This window comes from Balaenoptera borealis, assembly GCF_965194805.1.
Source record: "Balaenoptera borealis genome assembly, chromosome: 5".
NCBI lineage: Eukaryota > Metazoa > Chordata > Mammalia > Artiodactyla > Balaenopteridae > Balaenoptera > Balaenoptera borealis.
The window spans coordinates 72,325,417-72,349,478 of NC_138862.1; the positions used below are offsets into that span (position 1 = coordinate 72,325,417).

Genomic DNA, 24,062 nt, shown 5'->3' on the forward strand with positions numbered 1-24,062 from the left:
CAGATCTGATACAGATAAAGAAACCAAGAAATGAGACAAAACTAAATTTAAAAATTTAAATGAAAAAGAATTGATCCTAGTGAAAAACATTTCAGTTGAATAAAGAGAAAAATGGAAATGTTTCAAATGAGCGTCATAGAAAGATGATCAAGGAATTAAATTGATTTTATGGTGTTTGTTCCAGAAAACACATTCCTGATGAAAACTCATCAATGTTAGTATCATTCATTTGAAATGTTGGCATTGAAAACCTCCTTGGGGACAAAATGGCAGGGATGGAAATATTCTCTGGCTCCCTAGTGACGACTGCCTCTTTGAGGTGCCCATGAGCCATGTCATTAATAATCCATTTTGATTCTGGGACTGGCAATAAATACAATGGCTTGTGATGTGTAGAAGTGAATTTTCTCACTGCTTTGAAAATTGTCATGTGTCTGTCTCCAGAGGTCTGTCATTTAGACAATGCCTCAAGGATAATTCACCTGCAAGTCTCCCCGCAGTCTGGAAAATAATTTCTCTCGTCAGATTCTTGGAATTCATGTAGAAACACTGGGGTTGTCTTTTGCAATTTTCCCTCCCACCTCGGGTTAACTTTCCTCTGGGCTTTTCTGTTCTAAGAACATTCCCTGTGACAGAGAAAACAGAAGCAAGATACAAATTGAGTTCTGCTTTCTCTTTGTCACCCACCAACATGACAACATTGACCACAAATAGTGTATCCCTTTTTTGCTTTGAATATGACTTATGAAGCCCTTTACAGGTCTCAATTCATGTGAGGCTTTCACTTTCTCGGAAGCACGTTAGGCATTTGTTCCGCCTTCTTGTGCTCATCAGTGGCTCTGCTCCGCCATGTCCATCTTAGGCTTACTCTCTCTTACAATCAAATAAACAAATATATATGTAACTGTATGATTTCTTTAAGTCCCTTCCGCTTTTTTCACTGACTTGAAATTTCACAGGTAAGGGAGATGTTCTTAAGAAGGTACCAAATTCTTGAGCATCTTTCTGAAGTTTCAAGACGTGGTATCTTCTTATAATTGTTAAAATCTGGGGAACACATATAACCATTTCTGTCCTACCATTTCTCTCACTATCACAAACTTCAAGAAGACACATTTGCTCTCTCCCAAGGTTCCTGTCACTTCCACTCTGCCAACCAATTCCTCCTTTTGGCCAAATTTAGGTTTAGAGTGGCAGTTCCCCTTATTACTTCCTCTACCCTTTGGAAGATGAAATTGTCAGCAAGCAATAATACTGGCTAAAGTCTATTGAGCTCTTGCTGTGTGAAAGGCACCTTTCCTATGAGGAAGCTGAGGCCCAGGGAAGCTAATATCTTGTTCAAGTTCACCCACCTGGCAGGTGGTAGAGCATGGACACCGGTGCTAGGGTCAGACTCCAGAGGCCACGTTCTGTGTCGGGTTAAAAGAGCTTATCACCCGGGCTGGTCTGAGCTGTGTAGACTTCCAGCTGGCCTGAGGAAGCGCTTTTCCCACCAGCATCTTCCCGTCTCCATGCCGCTTTTGTGAGGTGGAGAGGCTGTGCGCCATTTCCTGCATCTGGTTGTAGGAGCTGTGATAATTCCCACCGCAGCAGGCTTCCTGCATCTCTCCTCTTCTTCCACCCTCATCTTTCGATCCTTGTGACCTACCATGCGACACCCTCTTGGTTGTGGAGTTTTCCTTACTAAAGCCCTTCCTAGGGTTACCTAACAGGGTTCCTTGGTTACCTCCCAGGATGTCTTCATCCTCTCCCCTCACAAGTCACACAGAGAGGCTTTTCTTAAACACCTTTGTTTCCCCCCGCCTGTGGACCATTTTGCACTCATTACAGACTTGGCTGGCAAAAGGATAAGGGTGGCACACCTCTGGGGGCCACTTGAGGTTGGTGATGGGTTTCCAAGCAGAAAGGTTATTTCCTGTGCATCCTCCTTTAAACAGTTCTGCTCTTTTTATTTTTATGTTTTTATTTTTTCTAAATTTAGGTCAGTTGTGGGAATGCCTTGCCTTTTGGGTTTTTTAAGTCATCTTGTTTCAACTAAATTGCTGCCCAAGCCTGCTTTCCTTTCCATAGCCATTGAGAATACATCTGACTTTACCCCAAGTAATAAAAAACCCAATAATCACAATAAAAACAACTAATGCTTATTGAGTTCTTAATAAACTCATACCCTGTTCTAAGAGCTTACGATATTAACTTATTTAGTCCTTTCAGAACAATTCTACGAAGTAGCTACTTCATACAATGAGGAAACTGAGGCACAGAGAGGCCACGCAGCTACTGAGCAGCTCATTTCTGCTGATAATCATCCAGTTTGAGCCTAGCATGGAACAAAGCCTATACAAATCTGTTTCTTTTACAAACTTTCTATTAATTATATTCAGCCAATCCATATGATTGAAGGGATCCTAAGATGGAAAAAGTATCATTTCATTGAAATGACCTTAAATTCAGTGTTACTAAATTTAATCTATAAACCACTATGTACTTAGAAAGTATTACATTCTTATTAATAATGCCAATTATAATATTTGTTATTAAAGTTATATAGAATTGTAATTTCAGGATAGCTTAAGTAGTAATTATAACCCAAACTATAAGCATTTCTATCACGCATAATCATAGACCAGTTCTCTCAATTCTTATTTTTATGTTTGGTCTGACATTATTTCACCTGTAAAAATTTATTGCTTATTAATTTTTTCACTAATATTTTTGACTTGCTTCAAATATTTCAGTTCTTCCTATATTATTATCAAGTTTTGGGCTAACATTTAACTCCTGTTCTTTTACGTGTTTCCAGGTCTAACTTATCCTAAAGTACACCCACCAAAAAAATCATCTCAGAATATCAGACACTACTGTCTCTGAAAATAATTCTGTCACTCTATCACTTGAGTGAAATCCTCCTAGGGCAGTGGACTATAATTTTTGACTTGTGCCTATTGAATTGCAATCCTGGTTTCCTGGGAGTCCAGCAGCTTTGCTCACAGTTGCAAGTACTGTCTTACTCTAATAAGACTTGTTGCTGTCAGTGCTTTATGCTAATTCTGGGAAAAAGCTTATTTACCTTTCCAAATCCCAATACCTCCTTTATCCCCCTGCTTCTCCTCTTTTGCCCATCACCTTTTTCAACTTCAAGAGTTTTTCTGTATTTTCTTTTTCCCATTTGGAGAATGAGTCGGGGTTCTTGACTGCAAGCAACAGAAGCTGATTCTGGTTCACTTGAGCAGGAAAGGAGTTCTTGGAATGATTGTAGGTAGATGTGAATGTGAAGGCTGGACATCCAGATGAGCAAATGGGCAGCACCAGGGGGAGGTGGGCAGCTGTAACCACCGCCATGGTCATGCCATGGGGACAGCCTGGTTGGAAGGCTGCATCACTGTGGCTGTAAAACCCTGTCCCTGGCACTGTTGCCACTACTGCTCCAGACATCAGGAGCTGCTGCTGCCACCTCTGGAGCAGTCAGCTTCTTTGCATGGCTTGCTCCAGACCCATGGTTCTTGGCACAGATTCAGATGGTTGAGCCTGGATTGTGCAATCATATTCTAATTTTCTAGGGATAGGGCTCTGTTTCCTACCAAGACCATGCAAGAAAAGGCTCCCCTAAAAGGAAGGGGGTTTGGATACTAAGCACCCCTCAAAAACAGCCCAGCAAATATTGTCTATTACAGAACCAAGTCCTAAGTACGTAATCCTCTTTTCACCAAACAGAAGAAGGGAGCCATTTCTGCTCTCAAAAGGATGAGGACACCTTTCTCTTTAACAAGGAATACCAGCTGCCCAGAGTTTTCTGAAATATAATAATATACAATTAATTTGTATATTTAAATTATATAAATATATTAGTATTTATATACTTATTATATACTTATATTTATCTTTATATTATACTTACAATATAATAACTGCTTAACATACAACAGTAATATAATTAATATATATTCATGATCTTTTTTTTTTTTTTGGCCATGTGGCTTGTGGGATCTTAGTTCCCCAACCAGGGATTAAACCTGGACCCCGGCAGTGGAAGCGCAGAGTCCTAACCACTGGACAACCAGGGAATTCCTAGATGATTGTATTTTAAATAAGAAATCTATAACTTCAAAATCTTCAAAACATTTAAAAACATTTAAACAGGTCTTAAAGGGAGAGTTCAATAACATTGAAATCTTTTTACTTTGAAAAGCTAAATACAGATGTGAAACATTCAACATCTACAAAGAGAAACTCTGCACAAATTCAAGAGAGTATGGTCAAAATTTTACGTCACTCTGTCACTTAGTATAATCTTTTCAAGCATTAAGATGTTGATAGTTGCTCCTATATCCCATCTGCTTTAGAGTGCAGTGGTTTAGAGTGAAAACAAGATGTTTTACATAAATGTAATTTCCAGATAACTGGACAGTATCAATGTAAGCATTAATTTTGTTAATTCTGAGGTTTTTTTTAATTCTTTTTTTTTTTTTTTTTTTTTGGCCACACTGCACAGCTTGTGGGATCTCAGTTCCCCAATCAGGGACTGAATCTGGGCCACAGCAATGAAATCGCCAAGGCTAACCACGATACTGCCAGGGAATTCCCTGAAAAAATTCTTAAACCATACAAGATTCTTATAAAAGAAACTAAGTCTACAGATTCTGGGGTTTTTTTTTCTAGTTTTACTTTTTTTTTTTTTTAATTATTAGCACCTTTTAAAAAAATTATTATTTATTTATTTGGCTGTGCTGGGTCTTCGTTTCTGTGCGAGGGCTTCCTCTAGCTGCGGCAAGCGGGGGCCACTCTTCATCGCGGTGCGCGGGCCTCTCACTATCGCAGCCTCTCTTGTTGCGGAGCACAGGCTCCAGACGCGCAGGCTCAGTAGTTGTGGCTCACGGGCCTAGTTGCTCCGCGGCATGTGGGATCTTCCCAGACCAGGGCTCGAACCTGTGTTCCCTGCATTAGCAGGCAGATTCTCAACCACTGCGCCACCAGGGAAGCCCCTCGTTTTACTTTTTATATAAAAGCTTTGTTGAGATACAACTCATATACTAAACACATATTAAGTGTATGATTCAATGTCTTTTTAAAAGCATATTAACAGAGTTGTGCAACCATCACCACAATCAATTTTAGAACATTATCATCACTTCAGAAGGAAACTCCATACCCATTAACATTCTCTCCCCAGCTTTCCCCAAATCCCCAGACCTAGGTAACCACTTATCTTTCTCTTTCTACAGATTTGCCTATTCTGGTCATTTCGTAAAAATAGAACCATATAATTGGTTCTATTATGTGGTGTTTTGTGATTGACTTCTTTCACTTAGTATAATGTTTTCAAGGTTCATTCGTGTTGTAGCATGAATTGGTACTTCATTCTTTTTTATGGCTGAGTAGCGTTCCATCCTATGGATATACCGCATTTTGTTTATTCATTTATTCCCTCAATGGATATTTGGGTTATTCCCACTTGTTGGCTATCATGAATACCGCTGCTATGAGCATTTGTATAGAGGTGTTTTTGTGGACATACGTTTGCATTTGTGGGGGGGTGGGGGGGTACCTAGGAATGAAATGGCTGATTTGTATGGAAACGCCATGAGGAACTGCCAAGCTGTTTTCCAAAGTTTCTGCACCAGTTTACATTCCTATCAGTGGTGTGTGAGGGTCCCAATTTCTCTCCAACTTCCCCAGCACTTGTTATCTGTCTTTTTTATTTTAGCCATCTTTGTGGGTGTGAAGTGGTATCTGATTGTGGTTATGAGCTACATTTCCCTGATGACAAATGCTGTTGAGCATCTTCTCATATGCTTATTGGGCATTTGTATATCTTCTGGAGAAATGTATGTTCATATCCTTTGCCTATGTTTTAATTGGATTATTGTCTTTTTATTATTGAGCTGTAAGAATTCTTTATATAAGTCTGTTCTTGTTGACTTAGAGCCTTCTTATGGGCATCAGTGGCTGAGGTTCACTGTGATACAGAGGAGCTCTCATGGGTTATAGACCCATGCAGGGCTGTCTGCTCTATATTAAAAGGCAAGGTGATGCTATCAGAGAGCACTAAAAAGCAGTTATAAGAGCATGTCCTTGTATATTTATGTACATCTCTTTTTCTTACTCTCTCTGCTATCATCCCTTGTTCTCACGGCTCTAAATATTTATGATTGATTACTCTAGGTAGAGGCCAAGGGTGACTCAGCTTATCCCATGAATGAGGTGCCTGGGCTTTGAGACAGCTTTCTGCTGTGTTTTGGGTAATTTAGTTACCAGGAATCTGATTTCTGGGAGAATTAGTGGCACTTTACCTAAGTAGAGGTAGTACATTAATAGGGGAGGATTAATTGGGGCAGGTTTTGAGGAGGTGAGTCTTTAGTGAAATCCCCGATAAGGTGGTGACGATAACCTGGCAGAGAAGAATAGACTCCTGTTCAAGGGAATTTGCCAGACGTCTATGGGAATTGCATCATTGGTGTGACCGATGTTGGTAGGTAAGACAGGAAGCAATAAATAGGAAGAGTCTCCTTCAGAGTGGTGAAGGGTCTAAATTCAGACTTTGAGCTCATTGCCAGGCTGATAATAATTGGTCTGATAGGTCAATCTTCCTCTGGTCTGATGGTGTGAGGAAAAAAAAAAGATCACTCCTCCCTGTTTCCGTCTTACCAGACTCCCCTGACCCTGTCGACCCCGCCCTGCCCCCAGCTTGTGGCTAAATAGCCCAACTGCTAATTAAAACCCACACTTCCCAGCATGCCTTGCACCGCCCAGAACCCCAGTCCCCACCATTCATTCTGCTCGCCAGCTGAAGGCAGCTCGAGCAAATAACCTTCCAGATTCAGGGCCTCTCGCTCTCCAGGGGCCTCTCCCCCCTCCCTCCCTTGACTGTGGCTGGGTCTGCTACCACCTGACAGCAAACCACACTTGACAGGGAACAGGAAGGAGAACCGGGCCCACTGCCTTCGGCCTCTATGAAATCAACAGGGCTGTGCTCCTTCTCCCACAGCTGCTGCTTCTGAGCCTTCCACCCTTTTTTCCTCCCTCCCAGGGTCTCAGGAGGCCCAGGAGGACACTTTGGAGGTCTTATCCTGGATGTGTAGAACTTCTGGGGCTAGGCGATGCGGAATGAATTGAGGGGCTTTTGACCTCTGCTTTGTGGCAGTTTGCACCTTGCCCCACTGCCAAGGCCTCTTCGGTCTCAGCCATTGACACGTCCTCCTCCCCCAGGCACTCCCTCACTCCTGAGGACCCTGCTTCTACAGCTGACCTCCAGGCCTGCAGCCCCTCTCTGTTCCAGGAATCGCACCGCCACCTGTTGGCTTCTTTTGCCTCCTGAATAGCCAGAACCTTGCCTTGCGGTTATGCTTTTCATTCTGCTGCCATTCTAGCATGCCACAGCTGTTGGGAAGCCTGGCCAGGATGTGGGACCAGCCAGCTTCGAATCCTGATTTGAAGTCCACAATTATGAACTCCAAAAATCTCTGAAAACTAAAGGCTTTTTTGGTGAGTTTGACACAAACTCATTTGGTTGCAAAACCTGTGAACTGACAAAAGCCTATTTTGTTCACTTTATCTTTTCCCCACTTAATGTGAATATTTATGTTTGTTGCCAAAATATTAATGTGTTGACTTAGGGTATAGTTCTAGATCCTGTTGGAGGAATTATGTAATATATGGTATGTGTACCATGTAACCATGAAAAATTGTGATTTTTGAAACACTTCTGGTCCCAACATTTTATGATAAGGAATTTTGGACCTGTACTGTAATGCCACACAAAATAGACCTGGATAATTAACTATTCACATCTAAGTGGCAGAATAGCATAGACCGAATCAAAATCATGTCCATGGACATTTAGGGACATAGGAAAACAATTCCAATGTTACAGATTATGTATGTAAACTTACAAAAGAGCACGTGGAATCTATCTCAACGTTGTTTTTTAAAAAGCATATAGCACATGAATGAAAAAAAGCTGGGCCTGCAATACACCATAATGTTAACAATGAGTTGTCTCTGTGGCGGATTTTCTTCTTTTTAGGCTTTCAGCATCTAGGTAATACTTTTATAATCAGAAACTTTTTTTTAAAAACCAGTAACTGTTACTAAAAACAAGTTTCCACTATGCGGCCTTGGGCAAAAGGCCCACAGTATGTTATCAATCTGAGCCCAATTTTCTCTTCTGTAAGTTGAGGCCATTAGTACCTGCTTAAATGGAGTTGTTGAGGGACAATGTACATGCCTGGGTGGAAGGTAGCTAAGACTGTAGGCCTTGTGTCAAGATACCTTTCTCCTCCACCAGGCCTGGACTGCCCACTGCTGTTATGCAATAGTGCAGACCAGGTCCCTCACACATTGCCCGCTGTTTTACAAGTGGGTCCTTACAAACGAGGATGATCAACAGCTAACGATGATCAACAGGCAACCTTTCAGAAACACAGCTATCACATGGAAAAACTCGCCTATTGTGTAAACTGGATTGAGAAATTCTCTCAGGTGATCCTGTAATTTTTTTTTTTATGCTAAAGTAACGTATGCTCGAGCATTCTGGTGTTTTTATATGTGTGTAATAATTTCTTAAAACCATTCAACACAGATAACTATTTAAGTTTTTGAAGAAAGTTGGAAAAGGCTCTCCTCCCAAGGACAGTGGCTGGGAGGAGACGGGGCACAGCCAGTTCCGAATGCTGGTAGAGGGTGCAGTGGCTTTTGGGCTCAGCGCCTGGAACCACCGACCCAGGCTGGCTCCCCACGTGGCAGCATGTGATCACAGGCAGCTCGGAGTCGAATACAGGCCCTTACACGGGGGCCTCTGAACCAAGCCTCTGTCCCTTCCTAGGGGTGAGAACTGTACGGAGGGATGGAGCCATCTTCCTCCAGGAAGCCTTCATTCACCCTCAGTGCTGCCGTTGCAACTAGACTGTTCTGGGCAGGACTCCCGTTTGGGTGGGGAAAAAGAACGCAGAGGATGTTGATTACCTTCCCTTCTCAGCCAGCCTGACCTTTTAATACCTTTGTAAAAAGCATGTATGTATTTATAGTGTTTTAGAATTTTCTAACTTTTATCTTAAGAGCAGAGCACCTGTTTAATAAGCATTGTACCCCTATTGTTAAAGAACTGTGTCCTTTCTCTCCTTCTCTCTCCCCTGTAAGTGCCCTTCTAATAAACTTTTCATTGAAAAGCTAAAAAAAAAAAAAAAAAATGATCAACAGTCCTTTCAGGTCAGTCTTTCCTTCTCCCTGTCACATTGGGAGACATTGATATCTGCCGCATGCAGAGGGCTTGCCACTTTGCCAAGGCTAACCCCCACTTAGAGACTTGATCCCGTCTTCACTCATCTCCCCCTGGCCTGTTCTGCCAAGGAAAGAGATATATTTATATGGCACATCTCATTTTACAAAAGGTGTTCACATACTGATCCTTCCCTTCATGACCTTAATTCTTTTTAAATTTAATTTAATTTATTTTTATTGAAGTATAGTTGATTTACAATGTGGTGTTATTCTCAGGTGTACAGCACAATGATTCAGTTATATATATATATATATCTTCTTTTCCAGATTCTTTTCCATTATAGGTTATTACAAGTTATCGAGTATAGTTCCCTGTGCTATACATTAGGTCATTGTTGTTCACTTATTTTATGTATAGTAGTTTGTATATGTGAATCCCAGACTCCTAATTTATCTCTCTCCACACCCGCCCCCAACCCCTGAGATCCCCTTTGGTAACTATAAGTTTGTTTTCTATGTCTGTGAGTCTATTTCTCTTTTGTAAATAAGTTCATTTATATCATTTTTTCATTTCCACATTATATCTACCTATTCTTTTTTGATTCTTTTCCATTTAGATTATTACAAGATATTGAATATAGTTCCCTATGCTATTGTGGTTTATCTATTTTATATGTAGTAGTGCATATATGTTGATCCCAAACTCCTAATTTATCCCTCCTGCATCCTTTCCCTTTTGGTAACAAGTTTATTTTGTATGCGTGACGTGAATTCTTTTTTTTTTTTTTTTAATCTTTATTGGAGTATAATTGCTTTACAATGGTGTGTTAGTTTCTGCTTTATAACAAAGTGAATCAGCTATATGTATACATATATCCCCATATCTCCTCCCTCTTGCGTCTCCCTCCCACCCTCCCTATCCCACCCCTCTAGGTGGTCACAAAGCACTGAGCTGATCTCCTGGTGCTATGCGGCTGCTTCCCACTAGCTATCTATTTTACATCATGACGTTAATTCTTGAAAGAGCATTTGTCCCTTCCTGGGTTTATTTTCATACCCCCAGTCACTAATTAACCAACACGTGGCAACCTGGCTCCTGACCCCATGACTCTGCTGCAGCTGTTTTTTTTAAAGATCATTCATTCACTCATTCATGTAGTCCACATAAATTTATAAGCCCCTGTATGTGTCAGACTCAGTTATAGCCACTGGGATACAACAGCTAATAAACAAATTTCTTTTCCTTAGGAGCACACAGTCTAGTTGGGGAGGCAGACAATTAAGCAAGTAAATATATAATAGATAACAGGCAGTGACATGAATAAAAAAATGTTGTGAAGAAAATGTAAAGTAAAGGAAAAGTGACGGGGGGTGTGTGTGTGCCACTTTAGATGGTGCAATCAGGGAAAGCCTCTTGGAGAAGGTGACATTTGAGCAGAGGCCTCAGGGAAGTTAGGGAGTGAACTGTTTGGATATCTGGGTGAGGGGGAGAGCATTCCGGACCTAGGAAAGAGAAAATGTCAACAGCCCTGAGACAGAAGCCTGCTTGGTTTAAATGGGCTGCAAAGATGACTTCATGCTTTGAGTGGAGTAAGTGATGAGGAAAGTGGTAGGGTATGAAATCCAAGAGAGCAGAGAGGAGACCAGATCATGCGGGCCATGAGTCCATGGTAAGGACCGGGATTTAGATTTGTCAATCATGAAAAATGATTTCTCGATGACCAGCAAGTGACTTTTCCCAAGTCCTCAACCTCTCCGACTGCTCTAACCTTCATTCATTTAAGAAACCTTCACTGAGCACCTAGACTAGGTATTGCTGGGGATACACACAAATACATACAAATGTGAAAAAACTATAGTCCCAGCCAGCCAGGACTCACTGCCCCAGGGGAAGGACAGAAGTGTGACTTGTAAATGATGAAGCCCCTTGGGCAGCACTGGACAGAACCATGAACAAGGTCCCGTGAAGATGCACAGAGATACCATCATCACTCCTACAGTGTCTCCTCCTTGACCTGGCTTTATCTCATCCTCTAATTCATCATCATCTTTATTTCCTCTTCAGTCTGACTTCATGCCCAGTCCCGTCGCGTGAGGATCCAGTTCAGAGGCCATCTCTTCCCGAAAGCTTTCCTGGAAGTCTCCACCAGCTGTGCTCTCTTCCTCCCATGACTCTCCCAGCACCTCGTTCCTGTTTTTCCATGATTTCCTTCCATTCTGCCCCGAACTGGACCATGGTTAGTTGTGGGTGCCCCTCTCCCTTGATGTCCTACTTCCGCCTCTGCCCTGACACTGACATTATACTTCTGTAAGCATTTTGTTATCTTTGTACAACGTGAAATCTTTATCAAATGTTGTCCTACTTCCGCCTCTGCCCTGACACTGACATTATACTTCTGTAAGCATTTTGTTATCTTTGTACAAGGTGAAATCTTTATCACATGTTGATATGGTGTTTCCAGAAAAGGAAGAGGCAGTGTTCCCCAGACATCAGTGACATCAGTCACTGGAATTAGTAGCTGAGGGAGGCCATGGACTCATTATCCTGGGAGAGCTTTGTGAGCTGCTCAAGTCCCCACCTGCTTGGGCAACAAGGAGCAAGAGGAACTGACCTCAGGATTGGAGATCCACCCCCTCACCCAGATGGTTAGAGAAGAGGAGTAAACATGCCAGGAAGGACCTTCAGCCAAGCCAGCCTCACTTGCCCTCAGTCTTTGCATTGACCCCTAAGCTTTTCCAGGACTGGCATCATGAGGGTTTGAGTGGTACCAGTGTGGGTGGTCCCCTCTCCTCTTTCCGTTTTTGATTTTTGGTTCTTAAAAACTACATTCCAAATGAGGGAAATGAAACTACTGAAGACTCTCCCCCAGCAGCCAGCTGACATGGGGCAAGAGAATAATCCCCAGTTAAGGCCCCAAAGGAAATCCCCTCCTTGTCATGTGCCGAGGCCGGGAGAAGCGGGGGAGGCACTAGTTCACTGCTTGGCCAGGCCCAGCCACCAAGGTGAAGGGCCAAGATGGAGGGGCTGCGCTGTCTGTGGCCAGGAGTGGAGAACCCAAGGCAGAGTGGGAAACACCACGTGGGAGAGTGAGGTGACCAAAATCTTGGCCTGGGTGAGCTGCCAATTTCAGAGGTAGACCCTGCCACTCCACTGCTGGGTACAATGGATTGTACTCTTCTCCTGCAGACCCATCTGCAGGAAGGAAGCTGATCCCCATTTCTTCCACTGAATCCTTTGCACACTTTGCCCCGACTCGGATGTGTCTCTCTTCCCAGTCTCTGCTGTAGGTCTTTCCACCCCCCAGTCTTGAATAGTATCTGGTTATCATCTGAAAAACCAGTGGGAGGGGAGAGAAGAAGCCAGAGTTCCTTTGATCTCTTTGGGAGACTGAGAAGTTCTACCAGTGACAAACTATTATAAAGCTTAGTTTAAGAAAGAAAGGGGAAAAAAAAACCCATCAGAAGGCAGTGCCTAGAGAATCATCGACAAGATAGCCATATTGCCTTCCTTTCTTCTTTTCTTCTCTTACCTCTTTCCTTCTTTAAGCAAATATTTACTGAACCCCTTTCCGTGCTTTGGGCAGTATACTTTTTGGAATAACCATGACCGCCTTCTCTCAAGAAGCTTATAGTGTAGTTCGGGAAACAAGACAGAAATCCTAAGTTAGACCACAATACAAGAGATATCATGAGGCCAGTGGATATTGTAGACACTTGGAATCGTGTGTTCAGAGGAAGAGGTGGAGGCTTCACAGAGGAGGGGAGCTCAAACTGTGCCTTTGAGATGGGGAGGGTTGGGGGTGGTGTCTGGGAGGTCGTTCCAAGCAAGGGAACCCTCTGATGGAGGGAGCACAGAGTGGGGAGCTTTTGCTCTATGTTTAGGGTTGAAACCCACTGTGGACCATGTGTTGAAGTATGGGAGGTAACAGTGAAGAGAAGCTGGAGACAAGATTGGGCTGAATGAGGCATCTGTACTTTCTCCTCCAGCTGGGAACTGCCTAGCTCCTTGCTTTCACCTCAGATCTCCTCGGAGAACCTGTGTGCTGCTTGACACTGAACTTGTCTTTGTTATGGTTGAGCAGGGAATGGGTACAAACTCACAACAAGTGGAGCAGGCTCAAAGAAGAAGGTACATGGTCCCCCAGACTTTCACCATCCCGTGGAGGCATGTGCTTGACCAGGGCAGGGCTGGATGCACCATGGGCTGTGTTCTGGAGGAAACAGCATGGTTGGGAGGGGGCCCAGAGCACCCATCCCCATTGGAGAATCCTGAGCTGTGCAGTCAGGGTTACAGCCTTGCTGGCATGTAAAACGTTGTTTCCAGCTGCAAATCAGCATTGGTTTTGCCTGGAAGTCTTATAGGTCCTCCCTGCTGAGCCAGCTTGCTGCTGGACTAGAGGGAGAGCACTGGTGTTATCTGAACAAACTGGCTTGTCTTCAACACCATCAGGATCATTGGTTTTCTAAGTTCTTTTGAGAGGTAGCAGCTGCTTCTCTCAAAAGAAATTCTAAGGATAGATCATATCTTGCCTTGTCATATATCAAGTCACAAATCAAGCCTTGGTAAATTTAGGAAAGCCTAAATTTAGGAAAAGCCTTGGGTCACAAATCAAGCCTTGGTAAATTTAGGAAAACTGAAATTGTATCAGGTATCTTTTCCAACCACAACGGTATGAGACTAGATATCAATTACAGGACAAAATCGGTAAAAAAATACAAACACATGGAGGCTAAACAGTACACTACTAAATAACCAAGAAACCACTGAAGAAATCAAAGAGGAAATCAAAAAATGCCTAGAAACAAATGACAATGAAAACACGACGACCCAAAACCTGTGGGATGCAGCAAAATCAGTTCTAAGAGGGAAGTTTATAGCAATACAATCCTACCTCAAGAAACAAGAAACATCTCAAATAGACAACCCAACTTTACACCTAAAGCAATTAGAGAAAGAAGAACAAAAAAAACCCAAAGTTAGCAGAAGGAAAGAAATCATAAAGATCAGATCAGAAATAAATGAAAAAGAAATGAAGGAAACAATAGCAAAGATCAATAAAACTAAAAGCTGGTTCTTTGAGAAGGTAAACAAAATTTATAAACCATTAGCCAGACTCATCAAGAAAAAAAGGGAGAAGACTCAAATCCATACAATTAGAAATAAAAAAGAAGGAACAACTGACACTGCAGAAATACAAAGGATCATGAGAGACTACTACAAGCAACTATATGCTAATAAAATGGACAACCTGGAAGAAATGGACAAATTCTTAGAAAAGCACAACCTTCCGAGACTGGACCAGGAAGAAATAGAAAATATAAATAGACCAATCACAAGCACTGAAATTGAAACTGTGATTAAAAATCTTCCAACAAACAAAAGCTCAGGACCAGATGGCTTCACAGGCGAATTCTATCAAACATTTAGAGAAGAGCTAACACCTGTCCTTCTCAAACTCTTCCAAAATATAGCAGAGGGAGGAACACTGCCAAACTCATTCTACAAGGCCACCATCACCCTGATACCAAAACCAGACAAAGATGTCACAAAAAAAGAAAACTACAGGCCAATATCACTGATGAACATAGATGCAAAAATCCTCAACAAAATATTAGCAAACAGAATCCAACAGCACATTAAAAGGATCATACACCATGATCAGGTGGGATTTATCCCAGGAATGCAAGGATTCTTCAAAATACGCAAATCAATCAATGTGATAAACCATATTAACAAATTGAAGGAGAAAAACCATATGATTGTCTCAATAGATGCAGAGAAAGCTTTCGACAAAATTCAACACCCATTTATGATAAAAAACCTTCCAGAAAGTAGGTATAGAGGGAACTTACCTCAACATAATAAAGGATATATATGACAAACCCACAGCCAACATCATTCTCAATGGTGAAAAACTGAAACCATTTCCACTAAGATCAGGAACAAGACAAGGCTGCCCACTCTCACCACTATTATTCAATATAGTTTTGGAAGTTTTAGCCATAGCAATCAGAGAAGAAAAAGAAATAAAAGGAATCCAAATCGGAAAAAAAGAAGTAAAACTGTCACTGTTGGCAGATGACATGATACCATACATAGAGAATCCTAAAGATGCTACCAGAAAACTACTAGAGCTAATCAATGAATTTGGTAAAGTAGCAGGATAGAAAATTAACACACAGAAATCTCTTGCATTCCTATACACTAATGACGAAAAATCTGAAAGAGAAATTAAGGAAACACTCCCATTTACCACTGCAAAAAAAGGAATAAAATACCTAGGAATAAACCTATCTAAGGAGAAAAAAGACCTGTATGCAGAAAACTATAAGACACTGGTGAAAGAAATTAAAGATGATACAAACAGATGGAGAGATATACCATGTTCTTGGATTGGAAAAATCAACATTGTGAAAATGACTATACTACCCAAAGCAATCTACAGATTCAATGCAATCCCTATCAAACTACCACTGGCATTTTTCACAGAACTAGAACAAAAAATTTCACAGTTTGTATGGAAACACAAAAGACCCCAAACAGCCAAAGCAATCTTGAGAAAGAAAAACGGAGCTGGAGGAATCAGGCTCCCTACCTTCAAACTATACTACAAAGCTACCATAATCAAGACAGTATGGTACTGGTACAAAAACAGAAATATAGATCAATGGAACAGGATAGAAAGCCCAGACATAAACTCACACACACGGTCACCTTATCTTTGATAAAGGAGGCAAGAGTATACAATGGAGAAAAGACATCCTCTTCAATAAGTGGTGCTGGGAAAACTGGACAGCTACATGTAAAAGAATGAAATCAGAACACTCCCTAACACCATACACAAAAATAAACTCAAAATGGATTAAAGACCTAAATGTAAGACCGGACACTATAAAACTCTTAGAGTAAAACATAGGAAGAACACTCTTTGACATAAATCACAACAAGATCTTTTTTGATCCACCTCCTAGAGTAATGGAAATAAAAACAAAAACAAACAAATGGGACCTAATGAAACTTAAAAGCTTTTGCACAGGAAAGGAAACCATAAACAAGACGAAAGACAACCCTCAGAATGGGAGAAAATATTTGCAAATGAAGCAACAGACAAAGGATTAATCTCCAAAATATACAGGCAGCTCATGCATCTCAGTATCAAAAAAAACCCAAACAACCCAATCCAAAAATGGGCAGAAGACCTAAATAGACATTTCTCCAAAGAAGATATACAGATTGCCAACAAACACATGAAAGGATGCTCAACATCACTAATCATTAGAGAGATGCAAATCAAAACTACAATGAGGTATCACCTCACACCGGTCAGGATGGCCATCATCAAAAAATCTACAAACAACAAATGCTGGAGAGGGTGTGGAGAAAAGGGAACGCTCTTGCACTGTTGGTGGGAATGTAAATTGACACAACCACTCTGGAGAACAGTATGGAGTTTCCTTAAAAAACTAAAAATAGAACTATCATATGACCCAGCAATCCCACTACTGGGCATATACCCAGAGAAAACCATAATTCAAAAAGACACATGCACCCCAATGTTCATTGCAGCTCTATTTACAATAGCCAGGAGATGGAAGCAACCTAAGTGTCCATCGACAGATGAATGGATAAAGAAGATGTGGCACATATATACAATGGAGTGGTACTCAGCCATAAAAGGAAATGAAATTGAGTTATTCGTAGTGAGGTGGATGGACATAGAGTCTGTCATACAGAGTGAAGTAAGTCAGAAAGAGAATAATAAATACCGTACGCTAACACATATATATGGAATCTAAAAAAAGAAATGGTTCTGAAGAACCTAGGGGCAGGACAGGAATAAAGACGCAGACATAGAGAACGGACTTGAGGACACAGGGAGAGGGAAGGGTAAGCTGGGACGAAGTGAGAGAGTGTCATGGACATATATACACTACCAAATGTAAAATCGATAGCTAGTGGGAAGCAGCCGCATAGCACAGGGCGATCAGCTCGGTGCTTTGTGTCCACCTAGAGGGCTGTGATAGGGAGGGTGGGAGGGAGACACAAGAGGGGAGAGATATAGGGTTATATGTATACGTATAGCTGACTCACTTTGTTATACAGCAGAAACTAACACACCATTGTAAAGCAATTATACTCCAATAAAGATGTTAAAAAAAAAAAAAGAAATTCTGTAGGAGAACCTTAATGTACAAGACATTTAAAAGTGGGGACTTCCCTGGTGGCGCAGTGGCTAAGACTCCTGCTCCCAATGCAGGGGGCCTGGGTTCGATCCCTGGTCCAGGAACTGGATCCCACATGCATGCCACAACTAAGAGTTCGCATGCCGCAACTAAGAGTTCGCATGCCGCAACTAAGGAGTCCACAAGCCGCAACTAAGACCCGACGCATCCAAATAAATAAATAAATGTTAAAATAATAATAATAATAATAAAAAAATAAAACATTTAAAAGTGGAATTGCTTGGGATAAGGAGGGGATGTAATGCCCGGAGTCCCACCAGACAGTCCTTAGGAACCCTGAACCTGCTGAACCTGGTTTTAAACTGCTGATCCATGTAAGAGGTGGTGGCAAGCCATGAAAGGGCTGTAAGCAGGGAGTGAGATGACCCAGTATATATTTTATAAGGATGCCCATGGCTTCTGGGTGGAATCTTTGGAGGCAGGGAGCCCGGTTTTAGGAGGCTACTGAAATGATCCAGACATGAGTTGATGAGGTCTAGATCCAGAGCAATGGCATCAAGGATTAACAGTAGGTTCGAATTCAAGAAACGTTTCTGAGTTAGAATCAGCAGGGAATATGAGAGGTGGAGTCTGGGAGGGCTGGAGGTGTGCCGAAAATAGTGACAGCCAAATACAGGGAGAGACCAGCTAGGCCAAAGGATGAGTTCAGTTTAGGACACATTGTGTTCCGGCCACTCTGTGACATTGACCAGTGGACAGTTAAAAATATGTTTGGATCTCCTCTCTTGGGAGAGAACGTTGGAGCTAGAAATTACAGTTTGGGAATAATCAACAAATTGGTAGACACAAAAGACATGAGAGTAGAAAATGTGTATACCATGAGAAGAAAAGGCCTAAAAGACAACAATGGTTTGTGACAATTTGACTTTTGTTTAGTTTTTTTCCATTGGTGTTATCATTATTACCGTTACGAATGAATATTTTAGGGAGCAGAGACAATTTACTGGATGTTTGGGGCAGGAAGGACTTGCTCCTGTTCTCTTAGGATGGACATGCTAATGATAATAATGCAATACAGAATCACAAATCTACAGGCTACAAGAGATGCGAGCGAGCCCTCAAGGACGCTTCAACTCTCCAGATCTGATGGGAAAGAGCAGAACTGGAGATCCTAGCTCTGACTCACGGAGTATGCTTGTTTGCATTACTCTTTCCGAATGCAGCAGACACTGTAAATATTTTGCCTTCTCCACTAGATGGTAAGCTTTTGGGTTTTTTTGTTGTTTGTTTGTTTTTATTTTTTTAATTAAATTTATTTATTTTTATTTATTTATTTTTGGCTGCGTTGAGTCTTCGTTGCTGCGCCCGGGCTTTCTCTAATTGCAGCAAGCAGGGGCTACCCTTTGTTGCCGTGCGCAGGTTTCTCATTGCGGTGGCTTCTCTTGTTGCGGAGCACGGGCTCTAGGCGCGTGGGCTTCAGTAGTTGTGGCACGCAGGCTCAGTGGTTATGGCCCTTGAGCTTAGTTGCTCCTAGGCATGTGGGATCTTCCCCAACCAGGGCTCGAACCCGTGTCCCCTGCATTGGCAGGCTGACTCTTAACCACTGCGCCACCAGGGAAGTCCTAGATGGTAAGCTTTTGGAGAAGAGGAGCTATGAGATAATGCATAGGAAGCGCTTAGTGTAGTGCCTGGCACACCTCTTTGATGGTGGCTATTATGAATTCAATTAACCTTTTGCATTCTTGGCAAGAGCTAGCAGGGAATTTTGTAAACATCGGGTACAAAAAAATTCATCCATGCTGCCTATGATCAAGCAGTTCATGGCACCACAAAGCAATTTCCATTTCTTTTTCTTTTTTTGATTTACTGGAGTCAAGTAAAGACTAGCTGAGCGGATGACTCTCTCCCAATTGGGAAACGTGTATCCGACCCATTCTCAAAGTTTGCCTTAGCTTGACCCTTGGACATAACCTTGAAGAAGAGTTTCTGGGTCAGCAGAGCTCGTAGGCAGGGCCCCCAGTTCCCTACCCCCTCAAAATCTCGAAGGCCAGAAACCCTGGGGAGCCTTGGTTAGCACTGCTGGGAGACCATAAAAATATGTGACCTCTTTCGCGACTAATCCAGTAGGTAGTCCGGGGGCCACTGCCTCCCGCCCTCCTGCCCGCCCTCTCCCATCCCCCCTGCCACCCACCCGCGGCGGCAGTTCCCTCTAAGATGCCTGCTCTCTGTGAGTGCTGAGTTGCTGAGCTGCTCGTTCTCCATGTGACTTCAGTTTCCGTCAGTTCCTTCCGCAAGTGCTAAAATAATCTGATGCCCCAGAGAGAGCAGGCAGTTCAACCGCGCCTTCGGCTGCTGTCGAGGAGGAGGCCAGAGCCCCGGGAGAGGATGCGCCCCGCGGAGCCGCCTGGGCCTGCGGGAGCCGTGAGTATTTCCTGAGGGGCAGCCGCGGTCCCTCCAGAGGCGGGCGGCTCTGAAGAGTGGGGAGGCGGGAGGTCAGCGTCCGTGGCCCACAGCTCAGGGCTGACGGGGAAGTTGTGGCTTCCTGCATCCAAGCTCCACCAGTTCTGTTTGGGGGCTACAGCTCTGGGTGGAGGTGGAAATACCTCCCTCTGGGAGACTTAGAGGTGGCGTGGTGTAGTGGAAACAGTGAGGGCTTCAGAGTCAGACCTGGGTTTGATTCCTGGCTCTGTGGGGGGAATTCCTGAGCCTCAGTTTCTTCGTCTGCGAAATGGGAACAGTAATGCTCCCTCCCTGGGCTGGATGACTGGATGTAGTGAGACTGCTCTGTGAACACTCAGCCTGCCTTTCCTGCCCAACAACGTGGATTGAGAACCACGATTTCATAGATGAAGACCCTGCAACTCATTAACAACAACATATTTATGGATAGCTTCCACGTGCAGGCGAGTTGGAGTTCAAGGTGTTGGGTGGGGCTAGAGCTGTGAAGAAGACAGACAAAGCCCCTTCCCCACAGAGTGTGTGTCCTTGGGAGATTCCCCAGGTTCTGTTACTTGAACCCACAGCCTGGAGACTAGACTCCAGGCCTCTGATCCCCTTGTACAGTGTTCTTCTGTAGCCCACGCAGCTTCTCCCTGTGGGCTGGATTCTGGAGGATTCAGCATATATCCCCCTGCCCTCAGGAGCTGACAGAAGTAAGGAGCCGCCGAGTGGGCTGTGTGCTGCCCTCAGAATGGGCTGCCAGCTCACTGCACCCCTGAGGGGAGGTGACCACGTGTCCAACAGTGGCTGGGACTCCAGGAGGCTGAGGCAAGGTCCTAGGAATGGAGCCCCTGGATAGGGCTGGTCCAGGGTGGCGCACTTCCAGGGGGGAGTGAAGGGACTCCACGGGAGGTTTCTTCCATGACAGGAACAGCCTGTTAGGAGTCTGGACAGCAGAATCACTCAGAGTTTGTAGAGTTGGCCTTTTGAGGTCTCCTGTGTCCCCTTCACCTACTGGCTGTGCTGCACAGACTCTTTCTGTGGAGGTTGATGGTTTACTGGGTTTTATAGCCCTGAGACTTATTTATTTTCTTCACATACCACATAGGTTTGTGCATGTATGTCTGAGAGTTCCTAGAGGGGATTATAGAATCATGGGCCCCGGGGGTGTGGGTAACCTCAACTCCCGTCTTTAGGTTCAACAAAAATCAAAACCTCTTTCACAAAGAGGGTGATCTCATCTAATGGGTGCCCTCATGGGAACTTCATGAAAACCCATGTGAACCTGATCCCATAGAGTCCTTAAACCCATCATCCAAGAACAGGAGGCTCCCAAACAGAGAGCAGGCTCCGGGTAATTGTCCCGGGGCCTGTGTTAGGGATGCATTGACCTGTCTGTCTCTAGTCTTTTTGATTCTGTCGAAAGAGTGATGCTAGTACTGATTGTAACTTGTGTTCTGGCTGTAGTGTGCATCCACATCACAAAGTGTGAGCTAGATTCTTGGATGGAACACTAGGTGTACCTCACATCATGCTCAGATCCACACTGTAACCACATACATTAGGGGAGGGTGGGCTTTCACCCATGACTGAAAAACATTATCTTTCTTAGGACATGCATGTATGGTCAGGGATGCTCACTGATGTATCTGCACATTAGTGACAAATATTTTTCTTTATTATACTCATTTCCCCCAAAATTATTCTTCTCAACCTCATCATCAAACGAATGTTATGTGTTCAGTATGTGGGGGGTTCTGGGCTAGGTTAGATGATGATCTCTGAAAGCTCAGAGAGGTGAGGAGAGGGAAAAAGGACACTGATCTTATCAAGTCTCACAAGCAACTGTCAACTTGAGTTTAGGGGTCGTTTAGTTGCAAATGACAAAAACCTAACTGAGCTTGGTTTCAGGGGGAAAAAAAAAAAAGAGGATTTATTGTTTCAAATGACCAAAAAGTCTATGGGGAACAGCTTCAGGCATGGCTGGATCTGGGTGCTCAAACATTGCCAGGCATCCATCTGTCTCCATTCCTCACCTTTGCTTTCCTCTGTGTAGGCTTCATTATCAGGCAGATCCTAAAGTTGTTGACAAAGATGGCTGCCTGCAGCTCTAAGCTTAATTCCCACCAGTTTGGCATCTGAAGCAGGAAGAGAAAGCCTCTTTTCTAATAGTCCTAGCAAAAATGTTTAGATTGATTCTCATGGGCTTGGCATCTGTGCTGTACCTGTTATAAACCAATCACTGTGGTTAAGGAATTAGGAGGCTCTCATGGGCCCAGCCTTGATCATAGTGCTCATCTTGGAGCCATGAGTTGAGGCCAGACCCAAAAGAACACAGACTTTTTAAGAAAGGAAGGGGGTTGGTTGCACAACAATGTAAATATACTTAACACTAATGATTTCTACACTTAAAAATGGTTGAGGTGGTAAATTTTATGTTAGTGTATTTTACCACAAATAAAACATTTTTTGAAAGAAAAGGAAGAGAGAAAAGAAAGGAAGGGGTGGTTTCCTGAAAGGGGAATTGGGGAGCTGTTACCAGAAGGAGAAATGAACGTGGGTAGGCAAAACCAAGTGATTTCCAGAGTGAATGGAGTCAGCGGCTGAGACCAAACCACACGTGTCTTCTCATTTTGATGCGTGAGTGATTTCAGGCTGAAGAAAGGGCATAAAAGAGGAAGTAGAACCCTGTAGTGGTTCTCACTAGCAAGGTGGGCATGAGGAGCAGGGCTGGTGCCAGTGATGGCTAAACGTGGCCACAAAACCCTGTGAGGACACAGGGACTCCCCACCTCCAACCTCAACCCACAAGGTCGCCTTGCTCAAGTGCTGTGCTGTGTGCCCCAAGAAACTTTCTGTTGGCCCCTCCAAGAAAGAAAAGAATCGGGAGGGGATTTTTCTTCGCAAGGTAGCACTTGGGGCTCTCTATCTTTCCACGCTGGCTCTCTTAAGCAGGACCTAAGTGTCTGAGGCAACCCAGCACCCACAATGCTCCTCAGGGGCTCACCTTGGGGTGCACATCATACTCCCCAATAACTTCATATCATTCTGTTTTAGATGCCAGGCTGGACGCTGGCTCCTCCTGATCGTCTCTATTTTTGCTCCTTGTTTGGCCCAGCCATGACCCCTCAGGTCTCTCCTGCCTTTCCGGTGTCTCCCCTCAGTGGTCCCACCAAAGGGAAAGGCTGAGCTCTCTTCCTCAGCCTGCAGGGTCAGTGGCAAGTTGGTCTTTCCATGCCTGGCCCTGGGCCACCTCCTTCACCCTCAGACATGTTAATGGTCTCCCTATCACTGCCCAGCCTGACACCCTGAGACTTCCTCGTGGGACTCTCCCGATGGCCTTTTTCTTTTTCTAGGTTCTTGTGCCCTTCCTCGGGTCCCTAAACTGAAGTTTCCATTTTCACTAATGTTACTGTCCTCTTATTTCCTTCTAAATCCCCAGTTTTTTCTAGGCTTTCTAGCTCTTTTTACGGAACCTCCAAAGGCCCTCATCTTTGTCATAGGTACACCCCATGGCATTGACAGGGTACCTCATCCCCAGAGAAGACCATAGCCCTCTGAACGCTCAGGGGTGCTATTCAGGATATCAAACACCACATGGAATGGGCACTGACCAAACAGAATGGACATTGTTCTTAGAAGCAGTGTCCTGGGGGCCCCTGCTGGGTCAGATGTTACCTCCTTGGTTGCTAGATCATGGGGGAGAGGGAACTGGGAGTTACAAGAGAGGGGCCAGGCAGCTGGGGTGGGGCTCATGGGATACCTGTTTACCAACAAATACTTACCTGTGCAACCCAGCTGAACATTCACCCAACATATATTCCTCCCATACAGGTGTGCATCCAGCACCTCCAACCTGGGCCAGAACTGAGCTCTGGTTTTGGCTTCACTTTCTATAAGCCATGAGACTTAAGCAATTCACTTTGGCCTTTTTGAATCTTGGATTTCTTATCTGTAAAATGGGGACAATAAGCAAGGACTCTAACATAGATATTTGTGCACCAATGTTCATAACAGTATTATTCACAATGGCCAAAAGGTAGAAACAACCCAAATGTCCATTGACGGTTGAATGGAGAAACAAAATGTGGTCTATATATTATTCAGTCATAAAAAGGAATGAATTTCTGATGCATGCTATAACATGGAGGGACCTTGAAACCATTATCCTAAATGAAATAATCCAGGCAGAAAAGGACAGGTATTATATGATTCCACTTATATGAG

At 43.4% G+C, this 24,062-nt stretch overlaps 2 protein-coding genes across 3 annotated transcripts in view; both read left to right on the forward strand.

Annotated features, from left to right (window-relative positions):
* FBXO45 (F-box protein 45) overlaps positions 1-11,451 on the forward strand; it is a 54,977-nt gene extending 43,526 nt beyond the window's left edge. Inside the window, exon 3 of the mRNA XM_082393357.1 lies at positions 11,279-11,451. Within this exon, the coding sequence (XP_082249483.1) occupies positions 11,279-11,308 (30 nt within the window). The 3' untranslated portion in view covers positions 11,309-11,451. The remainder of the gene's footprint in view (positions 1-11,278) is intronic.
* Positions 11,452-15,483: 4,032 nt separating this feature from the next.
* NRROS (negative regulator of reactive oxygen species) overlaps positions 15,484-24,062 on the forward strand; it is a 38,064-nt gene continuing 29,485 nt past the window's right edge. The window contains exon 1 of one of the 2 annotated variants that reach the window (XM_082393230.1): positions 15,484-19,818. In XM_082393230.1, coding sequence (XP_082249356.1) covers positions 19,708-19,818 — 111 coding nt within the window. In that variant the 5' untranslated portion in view covers positions 15,484-19,707. The remainder of the gene's footprint in view (positions 19,819-24,062) is intronic. The other variant, XM_082393231.1, reaches the window with a different exon arrangement.